This window comes from Gossypium raimondii, chromosome 9 (assembly GCF_025698545.1).
Source record: "Gossypium raimondii isolate GPD5lz chromosome 9, ASM2569854v1, whole genome shotgun sequence".
Taxonomy (NCBI): domain Eukaryota; kingdom Viridiplantae; phylum Streptophyta; class Magnoliopsida; order Malvales; family Malvaceae; genus Gossypium; species Gossypium raimondii.
The window spans coordinates 165,760-184,097 of NC_068573.1; the positions used below are offsets into that span (position 1 = coordinate 165,760).

The following is an 18,338-nucleotide window of genomic DNA, read 5'->3' on the forward strand; positions in this document are numbered from 1 at the left end:
TGTTAAATGGCTAGTAATTGGGTTGCTTAGTGTCCAAGTAAGTCTGATTTGGTAAACTTGATGTTTAAGGTTCATTTTCGTACACACGGCAAAGGACACGACCGTGTGCCGTACACGGTCTAAGACACGGCTTACAACATGGCTGTGTGTATCAAGTCAGTGAGTTACACGGGTAGAGACACAGGCTGGGACACGGCCATGTGTCCCAACTTCGAATGCCCACACGGTCTGGGCTAAGTCACACGGCCGTGTGACCCCTGCATTCTCAAATTTTCATGTTTTTCTCAAAAATTTCTGATTTGTCTCAATTTGATCCCTGATTATTTCTAATGTAATTTTAGGGCCTCGTAAACCCGAAATAAGGCCCATGTGCATATTTATTCTATGATATGATATATGTTCTTAAATTAATTGAATACTTGTTATAGAATTAAGATAAATTGTTTTGTTTAGTTCTGTAACACTCCGATTGCTATTCTTACAATGGAGACGGGATACGAGTGTTACACCCACCTATATTATGGTGTGCAAAAAAATTATTGGCAAATGAACCTTGAGAATACAATGAAGCCCAATGATTGTCTACGTTTTGCACTGACGAAAACAATCCACTGAGTGGAGCATAGTAATGATATCAATTTCTATAAAGAATTACTACATAAATTATTTATGGAACAATCTAGAAATATAAAAGATGGTAGGAGATTATAAAGAAATTTTACTTCTATGTTTTTGGGTGTGTCATACAAATGAAATTCCACTCCTATTTATGGGAGACTTTATCTCTCTCCATAGGAACATAACTACCCAAATGGATAGTCATATATTTAGCAATAAATATAATTATTCAATAAATATCTACGTGAATAATTATGACTATTTGTTAATAATCAAGTAAGATAACTTTTAATTACTTATAACTTTTCATTTGTAATTATTGGAACATATATATTTTTAAAAATGATATAACAGTTTAATGGATGAATAGCTAAACGCTTGGAACATACTGTAATCCCATTATTAATCTAACATACATATACATATATAATACCAACTCCTAAAGTTGTCTTACAGAATAAATAAGGTTAAAATTAATCTTTCCTTTTTATTTTTATCAATACTTATTATTTTTCATTTATTTTAATCCCTTTGTATTAATCAATTCTCATTTTTTTCATATTATTTCAAGTTATAATGTAGCTATTTAACCTTAGTTTTATTTACGTAATATTTCCCACTCTATATATTTAATACTTAAAAAATTTTCACTATTTAATATTTTGTTACGTATTTTGATTAGAGTTTTGTAGTCATTAATATATATTACTATTGTAGTTACTTTGTCTATAAATAATGCTTCAATTTTGATATTGAATAGGTTAGAAGTAATTTTATTTTCAGCAGTAGTGTATTTAGAGAGTTAATAAGGGTTCGGTCCTTAAAATGAAAAATTATTTTTAAAAATTTTAAAATTTTAAATTAATATAAGTAAAATTATCTTTTAACTTCTTTAAAAATAATAACATTTCGTCTATTTTAGACTAATTTAATAATAAATACAAATTCAAAAGTTAAAAATAAAATAAAATAAAATAAAATACTAAAATAATTGTTTTCTGAAAGTTAAAGCTGTAAATAAATCATGATGCAAAACAAAAACATGTTAGAAATTAAAATGTGAGTTGCGCCTGCACCTGCAACTTTAGATTGGGCTAAGGTGATGTCTTAAATTATCATATACTTAAGGATAAGATTAGTTAATAAGTTGGGGAAAAAAAAAACTAGAGTCATTATCAGAGACAAAAATGGCTACTCACACTGACACGCCTCTTCCCTTACAAGCAAACTCTTTGCTTTGATCAAAAGAGATTAAAAAATAAAACTTGCAGTGCGAAAATCAAGCTGACCATTGAAAGCAGTGGAAAGTCCATTCCAGTGGTTTGGGTCTTCACTCTTTATTTTACTCCTTAATCTTTCCTGTTGTACTGTACCCTTTGCTGCTCTATGCCTATGGCGATGATGCCGATGGCGATCATCCTGTTGGTTGCCATCCTTTTGGCTGGAGGTGTTAGTAGTGCAGAATCCAGTTATATTGAATACAACACCACACAGAGAATTGTTCCTGGTAAAATCAATGTCCACTTGGTGCCTCATTCTCATGATGATGTTGGTTGGCTCAAGACTGTTGATCAGTATTACTTTGGGGGCAACAACTCTATTCGGGTATACCTTTTCTTGCATGCTCCTTTTTTTGTATTTGGTTCTTGCTCGATTGGGATTTGGTACTTGATTTGATGCTTCTTTCAACTTTCATCAGGGAGCTTGTGTTCAGAACGTCTTGGATTCCGTCATTTCAGCTTTATTTGATGATAAAAATAGAAAATTTATCTATGTCGAGATGGTAATTTTGCTTTCCTTCTTCTTCTTTTTCAATTTGAAGCCTTTTCTGTTCTGGGTTTCGACTCCTTTGCCCATGTAAATGTGATTGATTTATGATTTCTATTGCATCGTTTGATTTTTCTTTTCAGGCTTTCTTTCAAAGATGGTGGAGACAGCAGAGTAATGCTAAGAAGATTAAAGTGAAGGAGCTAGTCAACTCTGGTCAACTAGAGTTCATGTAATATGTTTTCATTTTTTTCCTATAATTGCATTTTGGTAGACTGAAAAGAAGTAAATATTAGAAAATTATGAGCAGTTTATTATCCTCACAGCATCTACCGTTTGTTTATCAGGGCTTAATTGCTAATTTCCTGTGTGTGTATGTGTGTGTGTTTATAGAAATGGAGGTATGTGTATGCATGATGAGGCAACCCCACATTACATTGACTTGATTGATCAGACAACCTTAGGACATAAGTATATCAAAGATGAGTTCAATCAGATTCCTAGAGTTGGTTGGCAGATCGATCCTTTCGGGCATTCTGCTGTGCAAGCTTATTTGCTTGGTGCAGAGGTATGTATGCATGTGGCTTCAATGGGATTATTTCTTTATGTTTGGTGTATGAAATACGTTTTCATGGCTATATATTGAATTTGTTATGTTCGAGTTGTAAGAGTGCCTCTATCTTTATTGCAGTTAGGATTTGACTCTCTATTTTTTGCTCGAATTGATTATCAAGATAGAGCTAAGCGCTTAAAGGAAAAGACTCTTGAGGTAGTATGGCAGGGTTCTAAGTCCCTTGGTTCATCTTCACAGGTTCGGGTCTTAACATCTATAGTTCTCATGGCTTTCTCATTTTCTAATTCAAAAACTGGATATTCTTTACTCCATTGAAGTTTGTTATAGACACAGAGTACTATATTTACTCCTTTTACTGATGTATTTTGCTGATATTTGAAACATTGTTTTGATCACTCATATTCTGATTTCATGGCAGATATTCACTGGCATATTCCCCCGGCATTATGATCCTCCTGATGGTTTCACGTTTGAGATAAATGATGTGTCTCCTCCCATTCAGGTAACCTTGTAAAACGTTCAATTATCACTTTTCTCTCTACTTTTTGGTTATAAATTTATTAACACGAAGTTTTTAACTGAAGGACGATGTTCTCCTGTTTGACTATAATGTTCAAGAGCGGGTCAATGACTTCATAGCTGCTGCACTGGCACAGGTAGGACGTTACAGTTGCTATTTACTGATTTCCTTGAGAGCAAAACGAACTCTGCTTCCGAGATTTCTACGACAGTATGGTTAACAGCAGTTGCTTAGTAACAGTTTTCTATTTTAGGCAAATGTAACGAGAACAAATCATATCATGTGGGCCATGGGGACTGATTTCCGTTACCAATATGCAAATTCATGGTTCAGACAAATGGACAAGTTCATTCATTATGTCAACCAGGTACTTGATGTCCTTGTACGTCTTTCATTTTGACTTCTTATACGTCTTCTTGTAATCATTCGGTAATGTTTTGATCTCTTTTTTCATGAGATTTGATGTCTGATTTTCCCTTTAACTACTATAGAATTCTAGTTGAATTTGGATGTTATAAAGCTTTTTCTTATTTGGAGAATCTATAGGATGGGCGCATCAATGCCTTATACTCCACTCCTTCCATCTATACCGATGCAAAATACGCAGAAAATGTGCAGTGGCCACTCAAGACTGATGATTTCTTCCCGTGAGTTTAATTTCAATTTATGGTACTGCTCTTAGTGTAAGTCTGTGATGCTAATAAAACATATATATTATTTTTAGGTATGCAGATAAGCCAAACGCATATTGGACAGGTTACTTCACAAGCCGGCCAGCCTTTAAAGGTTATGTCAGAGTGCTGAGTGCTTACTATCTGGTAAGCCACTTTCTAGAAATGTGGCTGTGGATTTTTAAGGTAGATTCTCGCAGACTGTTTAAGGATGGTTTTTTTTTTTAATGCTTTCTTTTCATTATCAACAGGCTGCCAGGCAGTTGGAATTCTTTAAAGGTAGGAGTGCTTCAGGACCAAACACGGAAGCATTAGCTGATGCTTTGGCAATTGCTCAACATCATGATGCAGTTAGTGGCACAGAAAGACAGCATGTAGCTGCTGACTATGCATTACGGTTGTCAATAGGATACAAGGAGGTTCGTACATCTTAATTTCCTAAAATTTAGTACAACTATTGGCGTTATACAGCTTAATAGAAATCTAATACTTTCAACTTTGTTTTTAGGCTGAGAAGGTGGTTGCCTCTTCGCTTGCCTTCTTGGCAGATTCAAGGTCAAGTACTGAACAAAAGAACAGTGTTACAAGCTTTCAGCAGGTATGCAATATAATTGGTATTAGTTTTATGCATCTTTGAATTTTTAGTTGCATGCTGAAACTAAAATAGGAGTATAGAAAGTGCACATAAATTTTTTTTTTATTCTTGTTGACCAATTTGCATTTTTTAATATAATTAAGTTGGTTGGGTGGCTTTTCTGACGAAGCTCTTTTTTTAACAAATCTTTTGCTAGTGTCCTTTACTTAATATAAGTTTTTGTCCTCCATCGGAAGCTGCCTTGTCCAGTGGGAAAAGCTTGGTAATGATATACATATACTGTTTCTGAGTTGGACCCATTTATTTCATGGCAATAGATCAACTAATATTTTATCTCCAATGTAGGTTATCATTATCTACAATTCTCTAGGATGGAAGAGAGAGGAAACTATAAGAATTCCTGTGAGTATCCCCCTTCTGCCTTTCTGGATCATGTGATGTGACAGTTGGACCTCTCTAAACTTTGATATTGTAGTACTTCAACAACAATAGAGTGAATAAATGATACAACCTGCATGCTTGCAATCTATATCCAACCAGAGACAACGACACACAATGAGGAATTGCAATTTATCTACAAAAACTGATAAAATCTAACTGTAATCATTTAGAGCATGAAATTTGCTTGTTTTTCAGTGAGATTTAACCTGTGACAGGTCTCCTCCGAAAGGGTTGTTGTCAAGGATTCTGAAGGGAGAGAAATTGAATCACAACTTATCCCTCTTTCAAATTCCACCTTACGCATAAGAAGTCAATACATCAAAGCATATTTGGGGAAAAAACCAAGAGAAATAGCTAAATATTGGGTTGCTTTTTCAGTTTCAGTGCCTCCTCTAGGTTTCAGCACTTATATTGTAGCAACTACTAAAGAGACAGGTTGGCATTATTGCTTCATTTTTTTTAATGTGTCAATAAAGTGGAAGATTTGGACTTATGCTTCTAAGTTATTAACAGAATGAACTGTTATTAAATTTTCAGAAGGCCGTAGCCCTACCATCTCAACCATGAATACCTATGAAGCAAGTGAAAACAATACCATTGAAGTTGGCCAAGGAAGTTTAAAGCTTCTTTACTCAGCAGATGAAGGAAAACTTACTCGTTATGTTAATACCAGAAATTCGGTAAACTATTCTGTCTAATCTTCAGTTTGGTTGTGTCTCTCTAATTATAATTATTGGATTAGTTTTCGTTTATTTGTCTTTTAAATTTCTTTCAGTATTTCATATTTTATTTGGATTCTCTTTATTCTTTGTAATCTTTTTTTCTTGTGTTATAAAATAATGTTATTTAAAGCCAGTTAGTCTGTAATCTAATTTCATTGCTGAAGGTTACGGCCTTTGCTGAGCAATCCTATGGTTATTACTCGGGAAATGATGGAACTGATAAAGATCCTCAGGTATTTTTGTTCTTTCATTGAGCTTGGGGTTGGAGAAAAGGTATTATATTATAATATACTAATTGCAAAATACTTATGTTTTATAAAGGCTTCTGGGGCATATGTTTTTCGTCCAAATGGTACATTCTCCATAAAATCTGAAAACCAGGTATCTGTTTTTATTTGAACAAATTTCATGTCTATCAGTAATGACCCTTTACAATTCATTTATTATATTTTTCAAAAATGAGGATCTGAAGGAAAATGGAGATTTGTTTGTTGCAGACTCCTTTAACTGTTGTGCGGGGTCCCTTGTTGGATGAAGTACATCAACAGCTGAATTCATGGATATCACAGGTGATTCACCTATTAGAAACACGTTTGATGCACCAACTTCTGTCGCTGGAACTTTTTACCTTAATATGAAGCTCTCATATTTCAGATTCTTGCATCTGAAAATTATTGTTCACAAGTTCGTAAAGCTTTGGGACGGGATATAGATTCGTAAAGAAACAGTTGCATATAGTTTATTGTCAATTATTGGACTTAGGAAAAGTGGGTTATGCATATCCAATTCATTTTTTGTCTAATTTATGTTTTTGTGGAGTCACTATTGGCTAAATTTAAAACCCCGGCCAATTTACCGTCTGTTTTCCTCTATAAATCGTAATAAAAACATCCACCTCCATACTCTTCTGAATTTCTGCTATCATGTTTATATTTAATTTTGGAGTTATGTAATGCAGTTTCTATTTGCACGGAACAAGAAGTTTATGGCTTTTGTTTGAACCGAAGTATCTAGTGTCTTCAACTTATATTAAAGAATGCTGCATTGATGAACAGGTTACCAGGGTATACAAGGGAAAAGAGCATGCTGAGGTCGAGTTCAGTGTGAGTTAAATCTCTATTGTTATTTTTTAAATTGCTTGCAGGACTGAACGGTTGGGTGGATTTTCTGACACTTTATGTGGATAATCTTAGATTGGACCTATTCCTGTGAATGATGGGATAGGTAAAGAAATCATCACTCAAATTACAACAACTATGAGGACCAACAAAACGTTCTATACAGATTCTAATGGACGTGACTTCATTAAACGGGTATGTTGATTCTTACTGCTGGCCATTCTAGCAAATTCTTGTCATGCAATTATTATCAAAAGCCATGCAGAACTCAACTTCTAGCATAAATTGTTTCTAGATACCAACTTCAGCTTCCAAAGTTTTCTGAATGGCAATTTTGCTAGCTTCTGTTTTTCTACTTGGTGAATGCTTGTATGCTTATTTTTCTCTTAATTTACTGTTTCATCCACCAAAATGAAATTCTAGTTCTGTAATTGCTGATAACAATGTCTACTTTTGCTCCATGGTATTTAAATCCAATGTTTGCAGATTCAAGATTTTAGGAAAGACTGGGACCTTCAAGTGAACCAACCAATTGCTGGAAATTACTACCCGGTATGTTCCTTTCTGTGAAAATTGCAAATATTTCTTTCCATTCTATAATAAAAATAGTGGTATTGAAATTGGATTTCTTCTTTGCATGCTTTCTTCCAGGTTAACCTTGGAATCTATGTCCAAGATGATAGCACAGAGCTCTCAGTGTTGGTGGATCGTTCAGTGGGGGCATCCAGCTTAGCTGATGGACAAATTGAGCTGATGCTTCACAGGTCCATTGCATCTTTCCTTTCTTTTATTTTATTTTTACAAGTACTTATTATTCACAGAGTCTATAACATATAATGATTTATAGGAGGTTGATTCACGATGATATCAGAGGTGTTGGTGAAGTATTAAATGAAACAGTTTGTGTCTCTGAAGGATGTGATGGTTTAACTGTAAGCATAGCTTCACGTCATGTTCTTTGTCCGTGACTCTTAAAGTGCCATGTGTAACGGAATTCTGGATTTTGCAGATCCTTGGGAAATTTTATCTCCGAATTGATCATATAGGAGAAGGGGCAAAGTGGCGTCGCACGGTTGGCCAAGAGATATATTCCCCACTTCTTTTAGCCTTCTCCGAACAGGTGAAGTATAAACTAAACTTGGTTCTTTTGTGGCATTGGCCCTCCATGCTTATGTCATTGATGTTCCTTTTTCTATAGGATGGCAATGATTGGATGAGCTCTCATATTCCAACATTTTCAGGCATTGATCCCTCCTATTCATTACCAGATAACATTGCCATAATAACTCTCCAGGTGAAGAACAAGTCACAGAACTAGCTAAAAGCTCCTGATGCCTATGACCTGAAAATGATTTTTTGTTTTTTTTGAGATTGCTCTGTGCATGCATGTTGGTTACTTAGGATAGTAAGTAAAGCTTTTTTTTTTTATAGTTTTCCTGCTTTTGAATATTGCAGGAGCTGGAAAATGGAAAAGTGCTGCTGCGGTTGGCTCATCTGTTTGAGGTACTCTTAACTCCTCCCTTTGTGTAGGTTGTATAGAAACTTTACTATTAGATGGTTCCATCCACATATTCAATAGAATAGATTGTAATTTATTTTGTTGATTTGGTCAAAGACCGGGGAGGACAAGGAGTATTCAGTGATGGCAAGTGTAGAACTGAAAAAGCTGTTTCCAAACAAGAAGGTAAGAGCAGCAATAGAGAATGGTTGATGGATGATATGTGTATATGGCATAATAAATTATCTTACAGTGGTATTTCATCACTCCAGATAAAAAAAGTAACAGAGATGAGTTTGTCTGCAAATCAAGAAAGAGGTGAAATGGAAAAGAGAAGGTTAGCTTGGAAAGTAGAAGGTGGGGGCGGGGAATCAAAGGTGGTAAGGGGAGGAGCAGTTGATCCTGCTAAGCTGCTCGTTGAACTTGCTCCAATGGAGATCCGAACTTTCCTGATTGATGTAGATTACATCCAAATGGTGGGTGGTTGAAAGACGCACCAAAATGTGGTTTCTGTATGTACTAAATAAATCTTCATCTACTCAAACTTAATGTAATGGGGCTCAAGCTGTGTTTGTATGTGCAAGTGCAACTCGCTCTCACGACTACCTTCAGCCAAAGTTATCCACTGACATCTGCATCACACTTTGACGGTTGCTACAATCACATATTCATTAACTTACTGCCATACATGGGGTTTAGTGTTGCGTTGGTGACTCTAAAACTCGTAGAAAACACTAGCACGGCATTTGGTGCTTTCAATGTGATTGATAGCCAAGTTGCTCTATAATGCTTAGTATATCTTGAAAAATATTGATTAGTGTCCTGACAAAGTTGCATTACGACATTTGGTTTTCTAAATATGATGATTAATCCGAACACTTTTTGGAAAATATGATATGATGACAAATTATGTTTGGTAAAAGTATCTCTTGTTACTAAGTTTACCTCTCTAAAAAATTGGAGTATCATTTGAATAATAATTAATAATGATTTCTTTTATATCAATTCATCTTACTTTTGGATCGATATATTAATAAATTTAATTTTCAATGTTTACAATTTTTTCATTTTGGTTTTGATTCTAAAAAAGTCAACAAATTTAATCCTTGTCAACAAATTTAGAATCAATGACCAAATTGATAGAACGAGTAAATGTTAAGAACTAAATTAATTGAATTTATTATGACAAAATTGATGAATGTATAAACATTGAGGGTTATTATAGCTTTCAAAAGTAGGATAAATTGGCCAAAGAAATGAACATCATGATTAATTGTCTTTAATTGTTTACTTTTAAAATTGAATTTTTTAATGATCAATTTACTTAATATCAAAATTGAGAGGAACTAAAAGATCATTTTATCTTTTGTTTATTAATTAAAAGATAACATTATGTATTTTAATATTTTCAATTATTTTTATCAAAATATTTACATTAAATTTGTAATAATAATATTCCAATTGATAATTTTAAAATTTTCAGTTTGATTTATATTTTTAATTGATGATGAAAATTTTCAAATCTTTTCTTGGCAATTAAATTGTTTAGTCTAACTTTTATTTGTCATTTCATTTTCCATATATTTTTAAAAATATAACTATATATATATTCCAAATACATATAAATGTTTATTTTCTAAAACGATACATCTTGAAGAGTGAGAGGATTGATTAATTTCGATAATGCATCTTATGATACGATGATGAAAGAGAGTATTAGAGGATTAGAAAGTAACCTCATTTTTCTTTTAAGCCAAAAAAATTAATAACCCAAATTAAAACAAAGGTAATTTTGCCTTGCAATTTTCTTTTCCGACTTTCCGTTTACATGGAAAAATAACCTTCCCAATACTCATTATTTATGACAATTAACATTCCAAAAAAAAGAAAAGAAGAAATTCAAATTTGCTCATTTAATTAAGCTTAAAAGAGGCATTTGCAGGTAGCTAAGGTGGGGCTGGACAAGCAAGTTTGTATATTAAATTGCATACAGGAAATTAAGCAGGAAATTAAATTGCATACAGGAAATTAACAGGATATGAGACAATTGTGGCCTGCATTTCCTCTTCTTTTTTTCTATCAATTAAATTGCATACAGGAAATTAAGCAGGCATCAATCATCCAGATACCCAGGGAAATAAATAGTAAATCATCCCCATCATCTGCCCCTACATTTATATGTTTATATAATGTTACATTATCATACCAATTTGTTAATATTTCTTTCTAAATTGCAACAGCAGCAAGCAAAGGAAGAAGAATTTAATCTCCTAAGCTCATTATATCAAATGAATCCATAAATTTCTCATCTCATCAATTGGCAGAACCACATTTATCTAACCCAGGAAGCTCACTTTCAAAAAATGATGAATGAAGTGCCCTCACGCACTCTTCTGCTTCGTTGTCATTTACAACCAATGATATATTAACCTACAAAGGTTAAACAACACCCTCAGTGAGAAGAAACATCCAGTTTCACATTAAGATTGGTTACAAAGAACGGTCATCATGTCCCAGGAGGGCACTAAATAACATGTCAGGTGTCAACTCCAAAAGGTGGCAGCTTGGAGGGTAGAGAGAAACTGTAAGAGAAATTGGGTTGTGCAGAAAATACCTTAGATGCACCCTGAGAGATCATTTGAACATTGACTCCATTGGTCCTAAGAACATTAAATGCCTGTCACAAATATTCAACCATCAATGGAACTAGCAGTAAAATCAAACCCTATTCCATCAAATCCAAAGATTATTTAAAAGTTATGATCTTGTGTATGAGTGGTATGACACAAGATGATGCAGTACCTTCTCCAGTATAAGTGAGGATCTCTGGACATTCCCAATGAGAGAAATGATAGATCTGTGTTGAAGCAAATTGACAACAGCGATTTTTTCAAGTTCTTCTACAACATGGTCTAGTTCCTGTCAAGACCAAAATATGCAGTGGAAATGGATCAGAATTCTTCTGCAGAACAAGTATAAGATTTATAACATGATATGATTAATAAAAGCATGAAGAATATTCCTTGCCTGCTGAATTAATTCTCTGCTCCAAAGTTTTGACGGATCCAAAGTCAACGAAATACTAACTTCACTGGTAGCTACAACATCCACAGAGATGCCTAAATCTTCGAAGATAGAAAATACCTGCAGAGATAAAGAAGATACAGATCAATCACACAATAAAAAGATCCAAATGAACAGAGAACATTAAATTAAAAAAATGGACTTCAAACCTTCGCTAGAAAGCCAAATTGACCAAGCATTCGTGTGCTAACAATATCCAACATGGTGACATTCCGTTTCAAAACAATGCTGGTGAGTACTGCCTGCAGTTAGGACAAAAATGATTAAACCCGTTCTGATTTCATGATAGAAAGCTACATGAACTACTAGCCAGCCACTACAAACCTTACTCATATCTCTATTTCCAGTGATGAGAGTTCCTGGAGCATTAGGATTGTAAGAATTCTTAACCCTAACAGGAATATCACCCTCCCTAGCTGGTCTCATGGATTGTGGATGCAGAACCTGAAAAAGGGGTTGATGAATATACAAATTCACTCAGTTAGCCATGCTTAGATCAATTAAATGATCATTACGCTATCGACAAGAATAGAACCCAAACACGAAGACATGCATTTTTCATCAGAGGGAAGCACTTGATAGTTATTAAAAGGAATGGACAATATTACCTGAGCACCAAAGTAAGCAAGTTCTGCTGCCTCTTCAAATGTCAGGTATGGTACAGGTTGAGCCCCAGAATATATGTTAGGATCACAGGTCAAAACACCATCAACATCTTTCCATACCTGCAATGAAGAAAAAAATACAGTTGTACCTTAAAAAAGGAACACATGTAGGACAAAGGTTGTACTTTTGTGAGTATTTGTTTTTTGTTACACTTTTGGAGCATGGTACATTTGCAGATTTAGATGCTTGTTGATTGTGAAATAGATGGTTTCCATTCAAGCAAAAGATAATAAAAGATGGTACTCACTATAGTCATGCATATATAGGTTTACGACTTAAACAAGTTCAGACCTTGAACAAATGCACTGACCTGAATTTCTCGCAATCCCAATGCTTTTCCAATGGTTGTGGCTGTCAAATCACTACCACCCCTACCTAAAGTAGTAATTGCACAAGATCTCCAGCCCTACAACATTAACAAGATAAAAAACATTACCAAAAGATTCCCACACCAAACTCTTGTTTTAGAATTAAATCATTTTGAAAAGATATCAGCAGCTGTTCTACCTTTCCAAGGAAACCAGTCACAATTGGGATTGCTGGATTACTGTTCCAATCATCATTTAATCTTTTTGCAACAGCTGTGTAAGTTGCTTCCAGAATATCCGCATTTGTGAAGTCATCAGTGGTAATGAAACCAATTTCGAAGGCATCATACTGCAAAACCAGAAAATGACTTACAAGGTCCACTCCATGTGATGGTACTTACAACGAAATGCAGAGCATACAGTACAATGGATAAATGTGATTAAAAATGAAGCATGGATATTCGAGTATCCTACTCAATGCTGATTTGATTTTAGAACCACAAAATATACATAAAATCAACTTTTAGAGTAACAAAAACATACCTGACGGGCCTTAACCCCAATTTTATCCAAATATGCAGCAAAAATCCTTGTAGACATGCACTCCCCAAATGAAACTATATAGTCTTTTGTACGCAATGTTAACTCTTTCATCATAGCAATTCCTTTTAAGAGCTGCTCCAGTTCTTCCAGGTGCCCTACAGGTAATCAATCAAGACAGAAACTATAATAAGGAAAGCCTAAACTTAAAAAACATAAGAGGCTTCAATGTAAAACTGAATGAAGCAGCAGATTATAACTCACCATCAACAATCCACCTCTCCACTCCTAGTTCATCAACCGTCCTGAGTATTCAAATTGAAGATAAGATACAACAAATATTACAACTCTACATGTTTACAACTCTTGATGTTACCTATGATGCAGCTCTTTTATGAAGCCCAACTCTTCAATGGTATCCACCTTAGTGACACCACAGCTGACAGCCTTTTCACCAGCCTAACCATCAGATCAAAACCTACTTCTTAGTAAACCCTTGCAGCTCTAGTTTCAAAGACACTAACGGATAATATTGACAGATCAAATAAAATGGTTACCAGCAAAAGCTTATTGGTTGTCTTTCCCATGGCAGAAAGAACAACGACTGGCCTTTCATTGGGGAAACTAAGTATAAGGTCAGCAACCTCTCTAATTCGCTCAGCGGAAGCCACTGATGATCCACCGAACTTCATCACACACGTCAATTCATTCTTTGCTTCTCCCAACGTTGATTTCTCAACCTCATTCCTTTCGATCACATCCACATTCCCTCCCTCACAACTAACCTTAAACACTCTACTTTTACAGCAATGCCTTAGCCTCCTATAAGAATCCGTAGACCGGAATGACCCGAAATTAAGCTGGCTCAAAAATGCAGAACGGCAGTGGAAAGAAGTCTGCTTTGGAAATGAATGAGACGGGGCGGTTTTTACGCCGGAAATTTGTAAAGAAGCCGCCATCGTAGCAAAAAAAAGAAAACTCAGTAACTAGTTGTTTCGACGAGTAATGAACGGAAAATATAAATATTTCCCAAAGATCTGATTGGAAAACCATAGAAAATAACAATCAGTGGCTGTAGGAATAAGCGAAACGGAAATTAAAAAGGAAAAAATGCATACCTGTAGACAGCGGGAAGAAAGAAGATGACTCTCTCAATTCAAAAGAGAAAAACAAAAGGATATATTTTCATATTATAAAATAAGAGGCGATCCTTTGAGAGGGAGAGTGAAGGAAGCGCCAACAATAAAACCAAAACACCGCCGCCTCCCTCTGTAATCCCTCTGTTTGTTCTTTCTTAAATTATTTGGTCGGAAGGGAAAACCCTTCCCCTTGTTTTGGCTCTTGGAACACGTGGAAATGGATGGCCAAGATTTTTGTGTTGTGAGGCTTCTTAATTTGATCTGACGGCTATGAAATAGTCTGTTGGCCGCGGCGCATGGGTTTTTGTTTTTATTTTTAAAAAGGTAATTAAGTAAAATAAATAAATAAATATATGTGAAAGTGGAAGCGGACGTGGACTGATTGCGCCGGTCCAATCTATGGCTGCCTTTTATTTGGACCACTATTTCTTATTTGACCACTAATTTTCACCTTCTCCCTTTTTCTTAGAAAAAACAAAAATCAACACGTTTCTTTAATATGATATATGACTTACATTTATTTATTTTTAAAACATATTGAGATTGTTGGCTGACTCGGTCCGAAAAATCGTTTGTAAAGTGAAAATGTTTAGATAAAAATATATACTTAAACAAAGAGTTTAGATAAAAATAAAAATAATACTTATTGTCTAAACGGGTTAAATTTTGGATAAATTTTTTGATTCAACCCGACCTAAATTTGTCTACATTTTTTCTTTATTGTTTTGTTCTCACTTTTAATGTTGTTTTACAACTATTTTGTTATTATCTTATTACTATTTTTATAATAGACTTTTTTAATGTATTTTTAATTTGTTGGGAGACATTTATTTTAATGTTTTTAGTGTATTTGATGTTATATTTTTAAATTTTTTTATATAAAAAATAATATAATTTTTTTTAAAAAATAAGTGGATCGAGTTAGACTCAGGTTTAGTATTTTTATTTGGGTCGGGCTTGGATAAACTTTTAAGCCCATTTTTCAAGCTAAGCCAAGCCTGAGCAAAAGATCGGGCCTAAAGTTTTGCATTGACTCGGCTCATGATCAAGTCTAAATGGCCCTATTATAAATGAACCTAGTTACCATAATTGTCGGTGCATATTGTATTCCTAAAAAAAACATAGGATTAAGCTTTCGAGATAATATTATTGAGAAAAATATTTATGACCTTAAATGTTATTCAACATATAAAACACTTGTGTGATGTACATATTTAACTATATGTATTAATTAAAATATATTAAACTTATTTGTATAAATTTTATGATTGATATTATAAATAAGTTTCAAACATTTTAAAATTTTATATATTTTGTAATTCAACAATCTTTTATAAAAATAATGCCTTAAATCATTTTTGTATGTATATGATATATACAATTTCCTAAATTAACCACATATATATATATATATATATATGAAAAGTGTTTATCAAATTCATTAAAATTTTATTTATGAAATCTACTTATAATAAAATACTTTAATTTTTAAAATTTGTTCTACTTCTTTAGAAACCTAATTTAAAATTATTAAAATTTTAATTTTTATAAATATTTTATTATGAAATGGTTGTCCATTATAGTAAGAAGTTTGATGTACTTTAATACTCTAATGTCAATTAGGAATAAACTTTTATATCATTTATATTTTTTATGTTTATAAATATAAACTTTAGAAAAGCATTGTAAATATTTCTATTGATGAATAAAATAATTATTTATCTTTTGTTCTTCTATTTCTCTTGTTCTTTACTCTTTATTTTATAATATGTTATTGGCATGATTCTTTTTCTAAGTTTTCTTCTTCTTAAGTTATAAACAAGATTACATTAGACAATGTTGAAAATAAAAATTCTGAACAAAATCTCGAAAGAAGAAAAACATAGAACTCCCTCCAAAACCTACGGCTTGGACCAATGTCTCCATTACTTTTATAGACTTTGCTTGGTAGAGTGAAAGAAGATTAGAAAGATGGAAAATTGAAGGGATAGAAAATATAATTTTTCTTTTTATAGATGAGCTTGGTAGGGATGATGGAAAAATAGAAAGAAAAAGTAATTTCCTTTCCATCCATTGCTTAGCAGAATTAAAAAAATGAAAGGAATGAAAATAAAATATTTGCAAAATGCATAATTTTGAACTAACATACACATCTCTCTCATTTTCTCTCCTCTCATCATTCTAATTTAGAATGATTGATTTCCATGCATTAATATGAAAAATTATCATCCCTCCTATTTTCTTTCCTCTCACTTTTCTTCTCTACCAAGCATTCTCAAAATTTATTTTCCTTCCACTTTTCTATTCCCTCCTCCTCCCATCTTTCTACTTTTCTACCTAGCCAAGCACGCTCTTAAAGTTCCATAACTGCGCACCTAGCTTGGGATTTTAGATTTTATGCACAAAGAAAATCTATAAAAGCAAACTGCAACTGAATTCAATAAGAAATCATATACCTAGTGGGAATCGAACTAACACCTTAAGGCTCTCACAATCCTTCCCTCATGGTCCAACTACCCAAAGATTTACTATTTTGTGTTAAGAAACATATAAAACTTATTGGCACCAAAGAGAAGAAAAGAAAAAGAAGGCCACAAGAAGAAGTATTCAAACTTGCGCCCTCTACTATCCCTCACCGCCTTCAACCACTCATCTACTCCAAAGCTTCTAGACCTTTTATGCCATTAAATTTATATAAAAAGATATCTATATCTAATATGTTTTCTCCACTATTTTTTATTTTTGGTAAAATTGTTCTTATATTCATGTACGAAAGAAAAAAAAATTATTATTTTAAGGTTTCTTTAAATTAGTATTTTTATTAAGTTATGTCATACATACTATTTGAAAAATTAAAGATTTGATTATTGAATTCTTGATTATTAAATATGTTTAATTCTTGATTAAAATTATATGTGAAGTTTGTTTTATTGGGATGAAATTTAACTTATGATAATGAATTTGATTGGTAAAGAAAATAGTATAAAATTTAATATCTATGCAATTTTATTATTTTAAGTAATAATTATCATTATTTTTATTTAAATTTGTTGTAATTTATGTTTTAAGTTATCAAATATGGGTGTTAAACTTTAGTCATATAAAATCTTGTGGTAAATTGAAATTTGATTTATTTTATAATTTATTGGTTGATATATATTGGAATTCTATTATATTATCTAGATAAATTATGATGTTTCCAATTTTGCAAACATGCATGTTAGTATAGGTAAAAAGTATACTGGCGGTCTCTATACTAAGAGTCAGATTGCATTTTGCCTTATCTACTCAAAAAATGGGCAAATTAGTCCATGTATGTTAGATCAAAGAGCAAACTGGTCATTTGTTAAAAAATTCATCCATTTGTACTATTAAAATTGGCATGGCTAACAAAATAGCTAAACAATGACACATGGCATGCCACTTGTACCTTGTGCTGAAGTATAGTGACCAGTTTTTTAACAGTAAAAATGGATGAAATTTTTAACAAAATGACTAGTTTGCTATTTGATCTAATGTACATGGATTAATTTGCCCATTTGTTAAGTAAAAGGGCCAAAATGCAATCTGGCTTCTAGTATAGAAGCCTTCATGATACTTTTACATGTTAGAATGATAGTTGTGGCAAGTCTTATATGAAAAATTAAGTTGGCTATGATTATCTGCCATGATCTTCCTTTGCCATCATCCCCATGAAGGGTTGAAAGCAGAATATTTGACCGTGTAGCATTCACTTGAATTTTGGAATAATTTTAAAAGAAAGATATGACTATCGAAATATGATAATCTATCTAAAGCTCATTATGGTTGGATTTTAAAACTGGAAGGGAGTGTAATTTTTTAGTATTTAGGATAAGTTCTCAATTAATATTATGTTGGGAGAATATTACTAATAAAGACCGATTGGTGAAGACTTTTCTAACTTTTCATGCTTCAAATGTGTTTTTACAGTAGCAATATTTGAAAAAGGTCTTAATATATATTTTGAATTACTATCTTGTTTACTTGTGGTTGAATAAAATAACGAGCTACTAAATGAAAAATCATTATGCCCATCTTACTTGATCTACTCCATTC

At 33.0% G+C, this 18,338-nt stretch overlaps 2 protein-coding genes across 2 annotated transcripts; one reads left to right on the plus strand and one right to left on the minus strand.

Annotated features, from left to right (window-relative positions):
- The first annotated feature begins 1,772 nt into the window (after positions 1-1,772).
- Positions 1,773-9,446, plus strand: LOC105798011 (alpha-mannosidase At3g26720). Its single transcript, XM_012627878.2, has 29 exons — positions 1,773-2,223; positions 2,318-2,401; positions 2,529-2,617; positions 2,779-2,953; positions 3,077-3,196; positions 3,378-3,461; positions 3,544-3,615; positions 3,733-3,846; positions 4,026-4,126; positions 4,204-4,297; positions 4,402-4,569; positions 4,659-4,748; positions 4,942-5,007; positions 5,091-5,147; positions 5,402-5,621; positions 5,724-5,866; positions 6,073-6,141; positions 6,230-6,289; positions 6,406-6,477; positions 6,964-7,011; positions 7,102-7,221; positions 7,513-7,578; positions 7,678-7,790; positions 7,874-7,958; positions 8,036-8,146; positions 8,225-8,320; positions 8,482-8,529; positions 8,642-8,710; positions 8,797-9,446. The coding sequence occupies exons 1-29, from the start codon at positions 2,005-2,007 to the stop codon at positions 9,010-9,012; spliced, it is 3,069 nt and encodes a 1,022-aa protein (XP_012483332.1). The 5' UTR covers positions 1,773-2,004; the 3' UTR covers positions 9,013-9,446.
- A 1,036-nt stretch (positions 9,447-10,482) lies between these two features.
- On the minus strand, positions 10,483-14,454 carry LOC105798012 (aspartokinase 2, chloroplastic). The gene is made up of 14 exons (XM_012627880.2): positions 14,241-14,454; positions 13,680-14,159; positions 13,499-13,581; positions 13,387-13,427; positions 13,126-13,280; positions 12,782-12,931; positions 12,585-12,680; positions 12,217-12,333; positions 11,933-12,052; positions 11,758-11,850; positions 11,552-11,668; positions 11,327-11,443; positions 11,139-11,201; positions 10,483-10,954 (listed from the first exon to the last, which is right to left on the minus strand). Exons 2-14 carry the CDS (start codon positions 14,079-14,081, stop codon positions 10,838-10,840), a joined length of 1,671 nt encoding a protein of 556 aa, XP_012483334.1. The 5' UTR covers positions 14,082-14,159; positions 14,241-14,454; the 3' UTR covers positions 10,483-10,837.
- Positions 14,455-18,338: the final 3,884 nt, after the last annotated feature.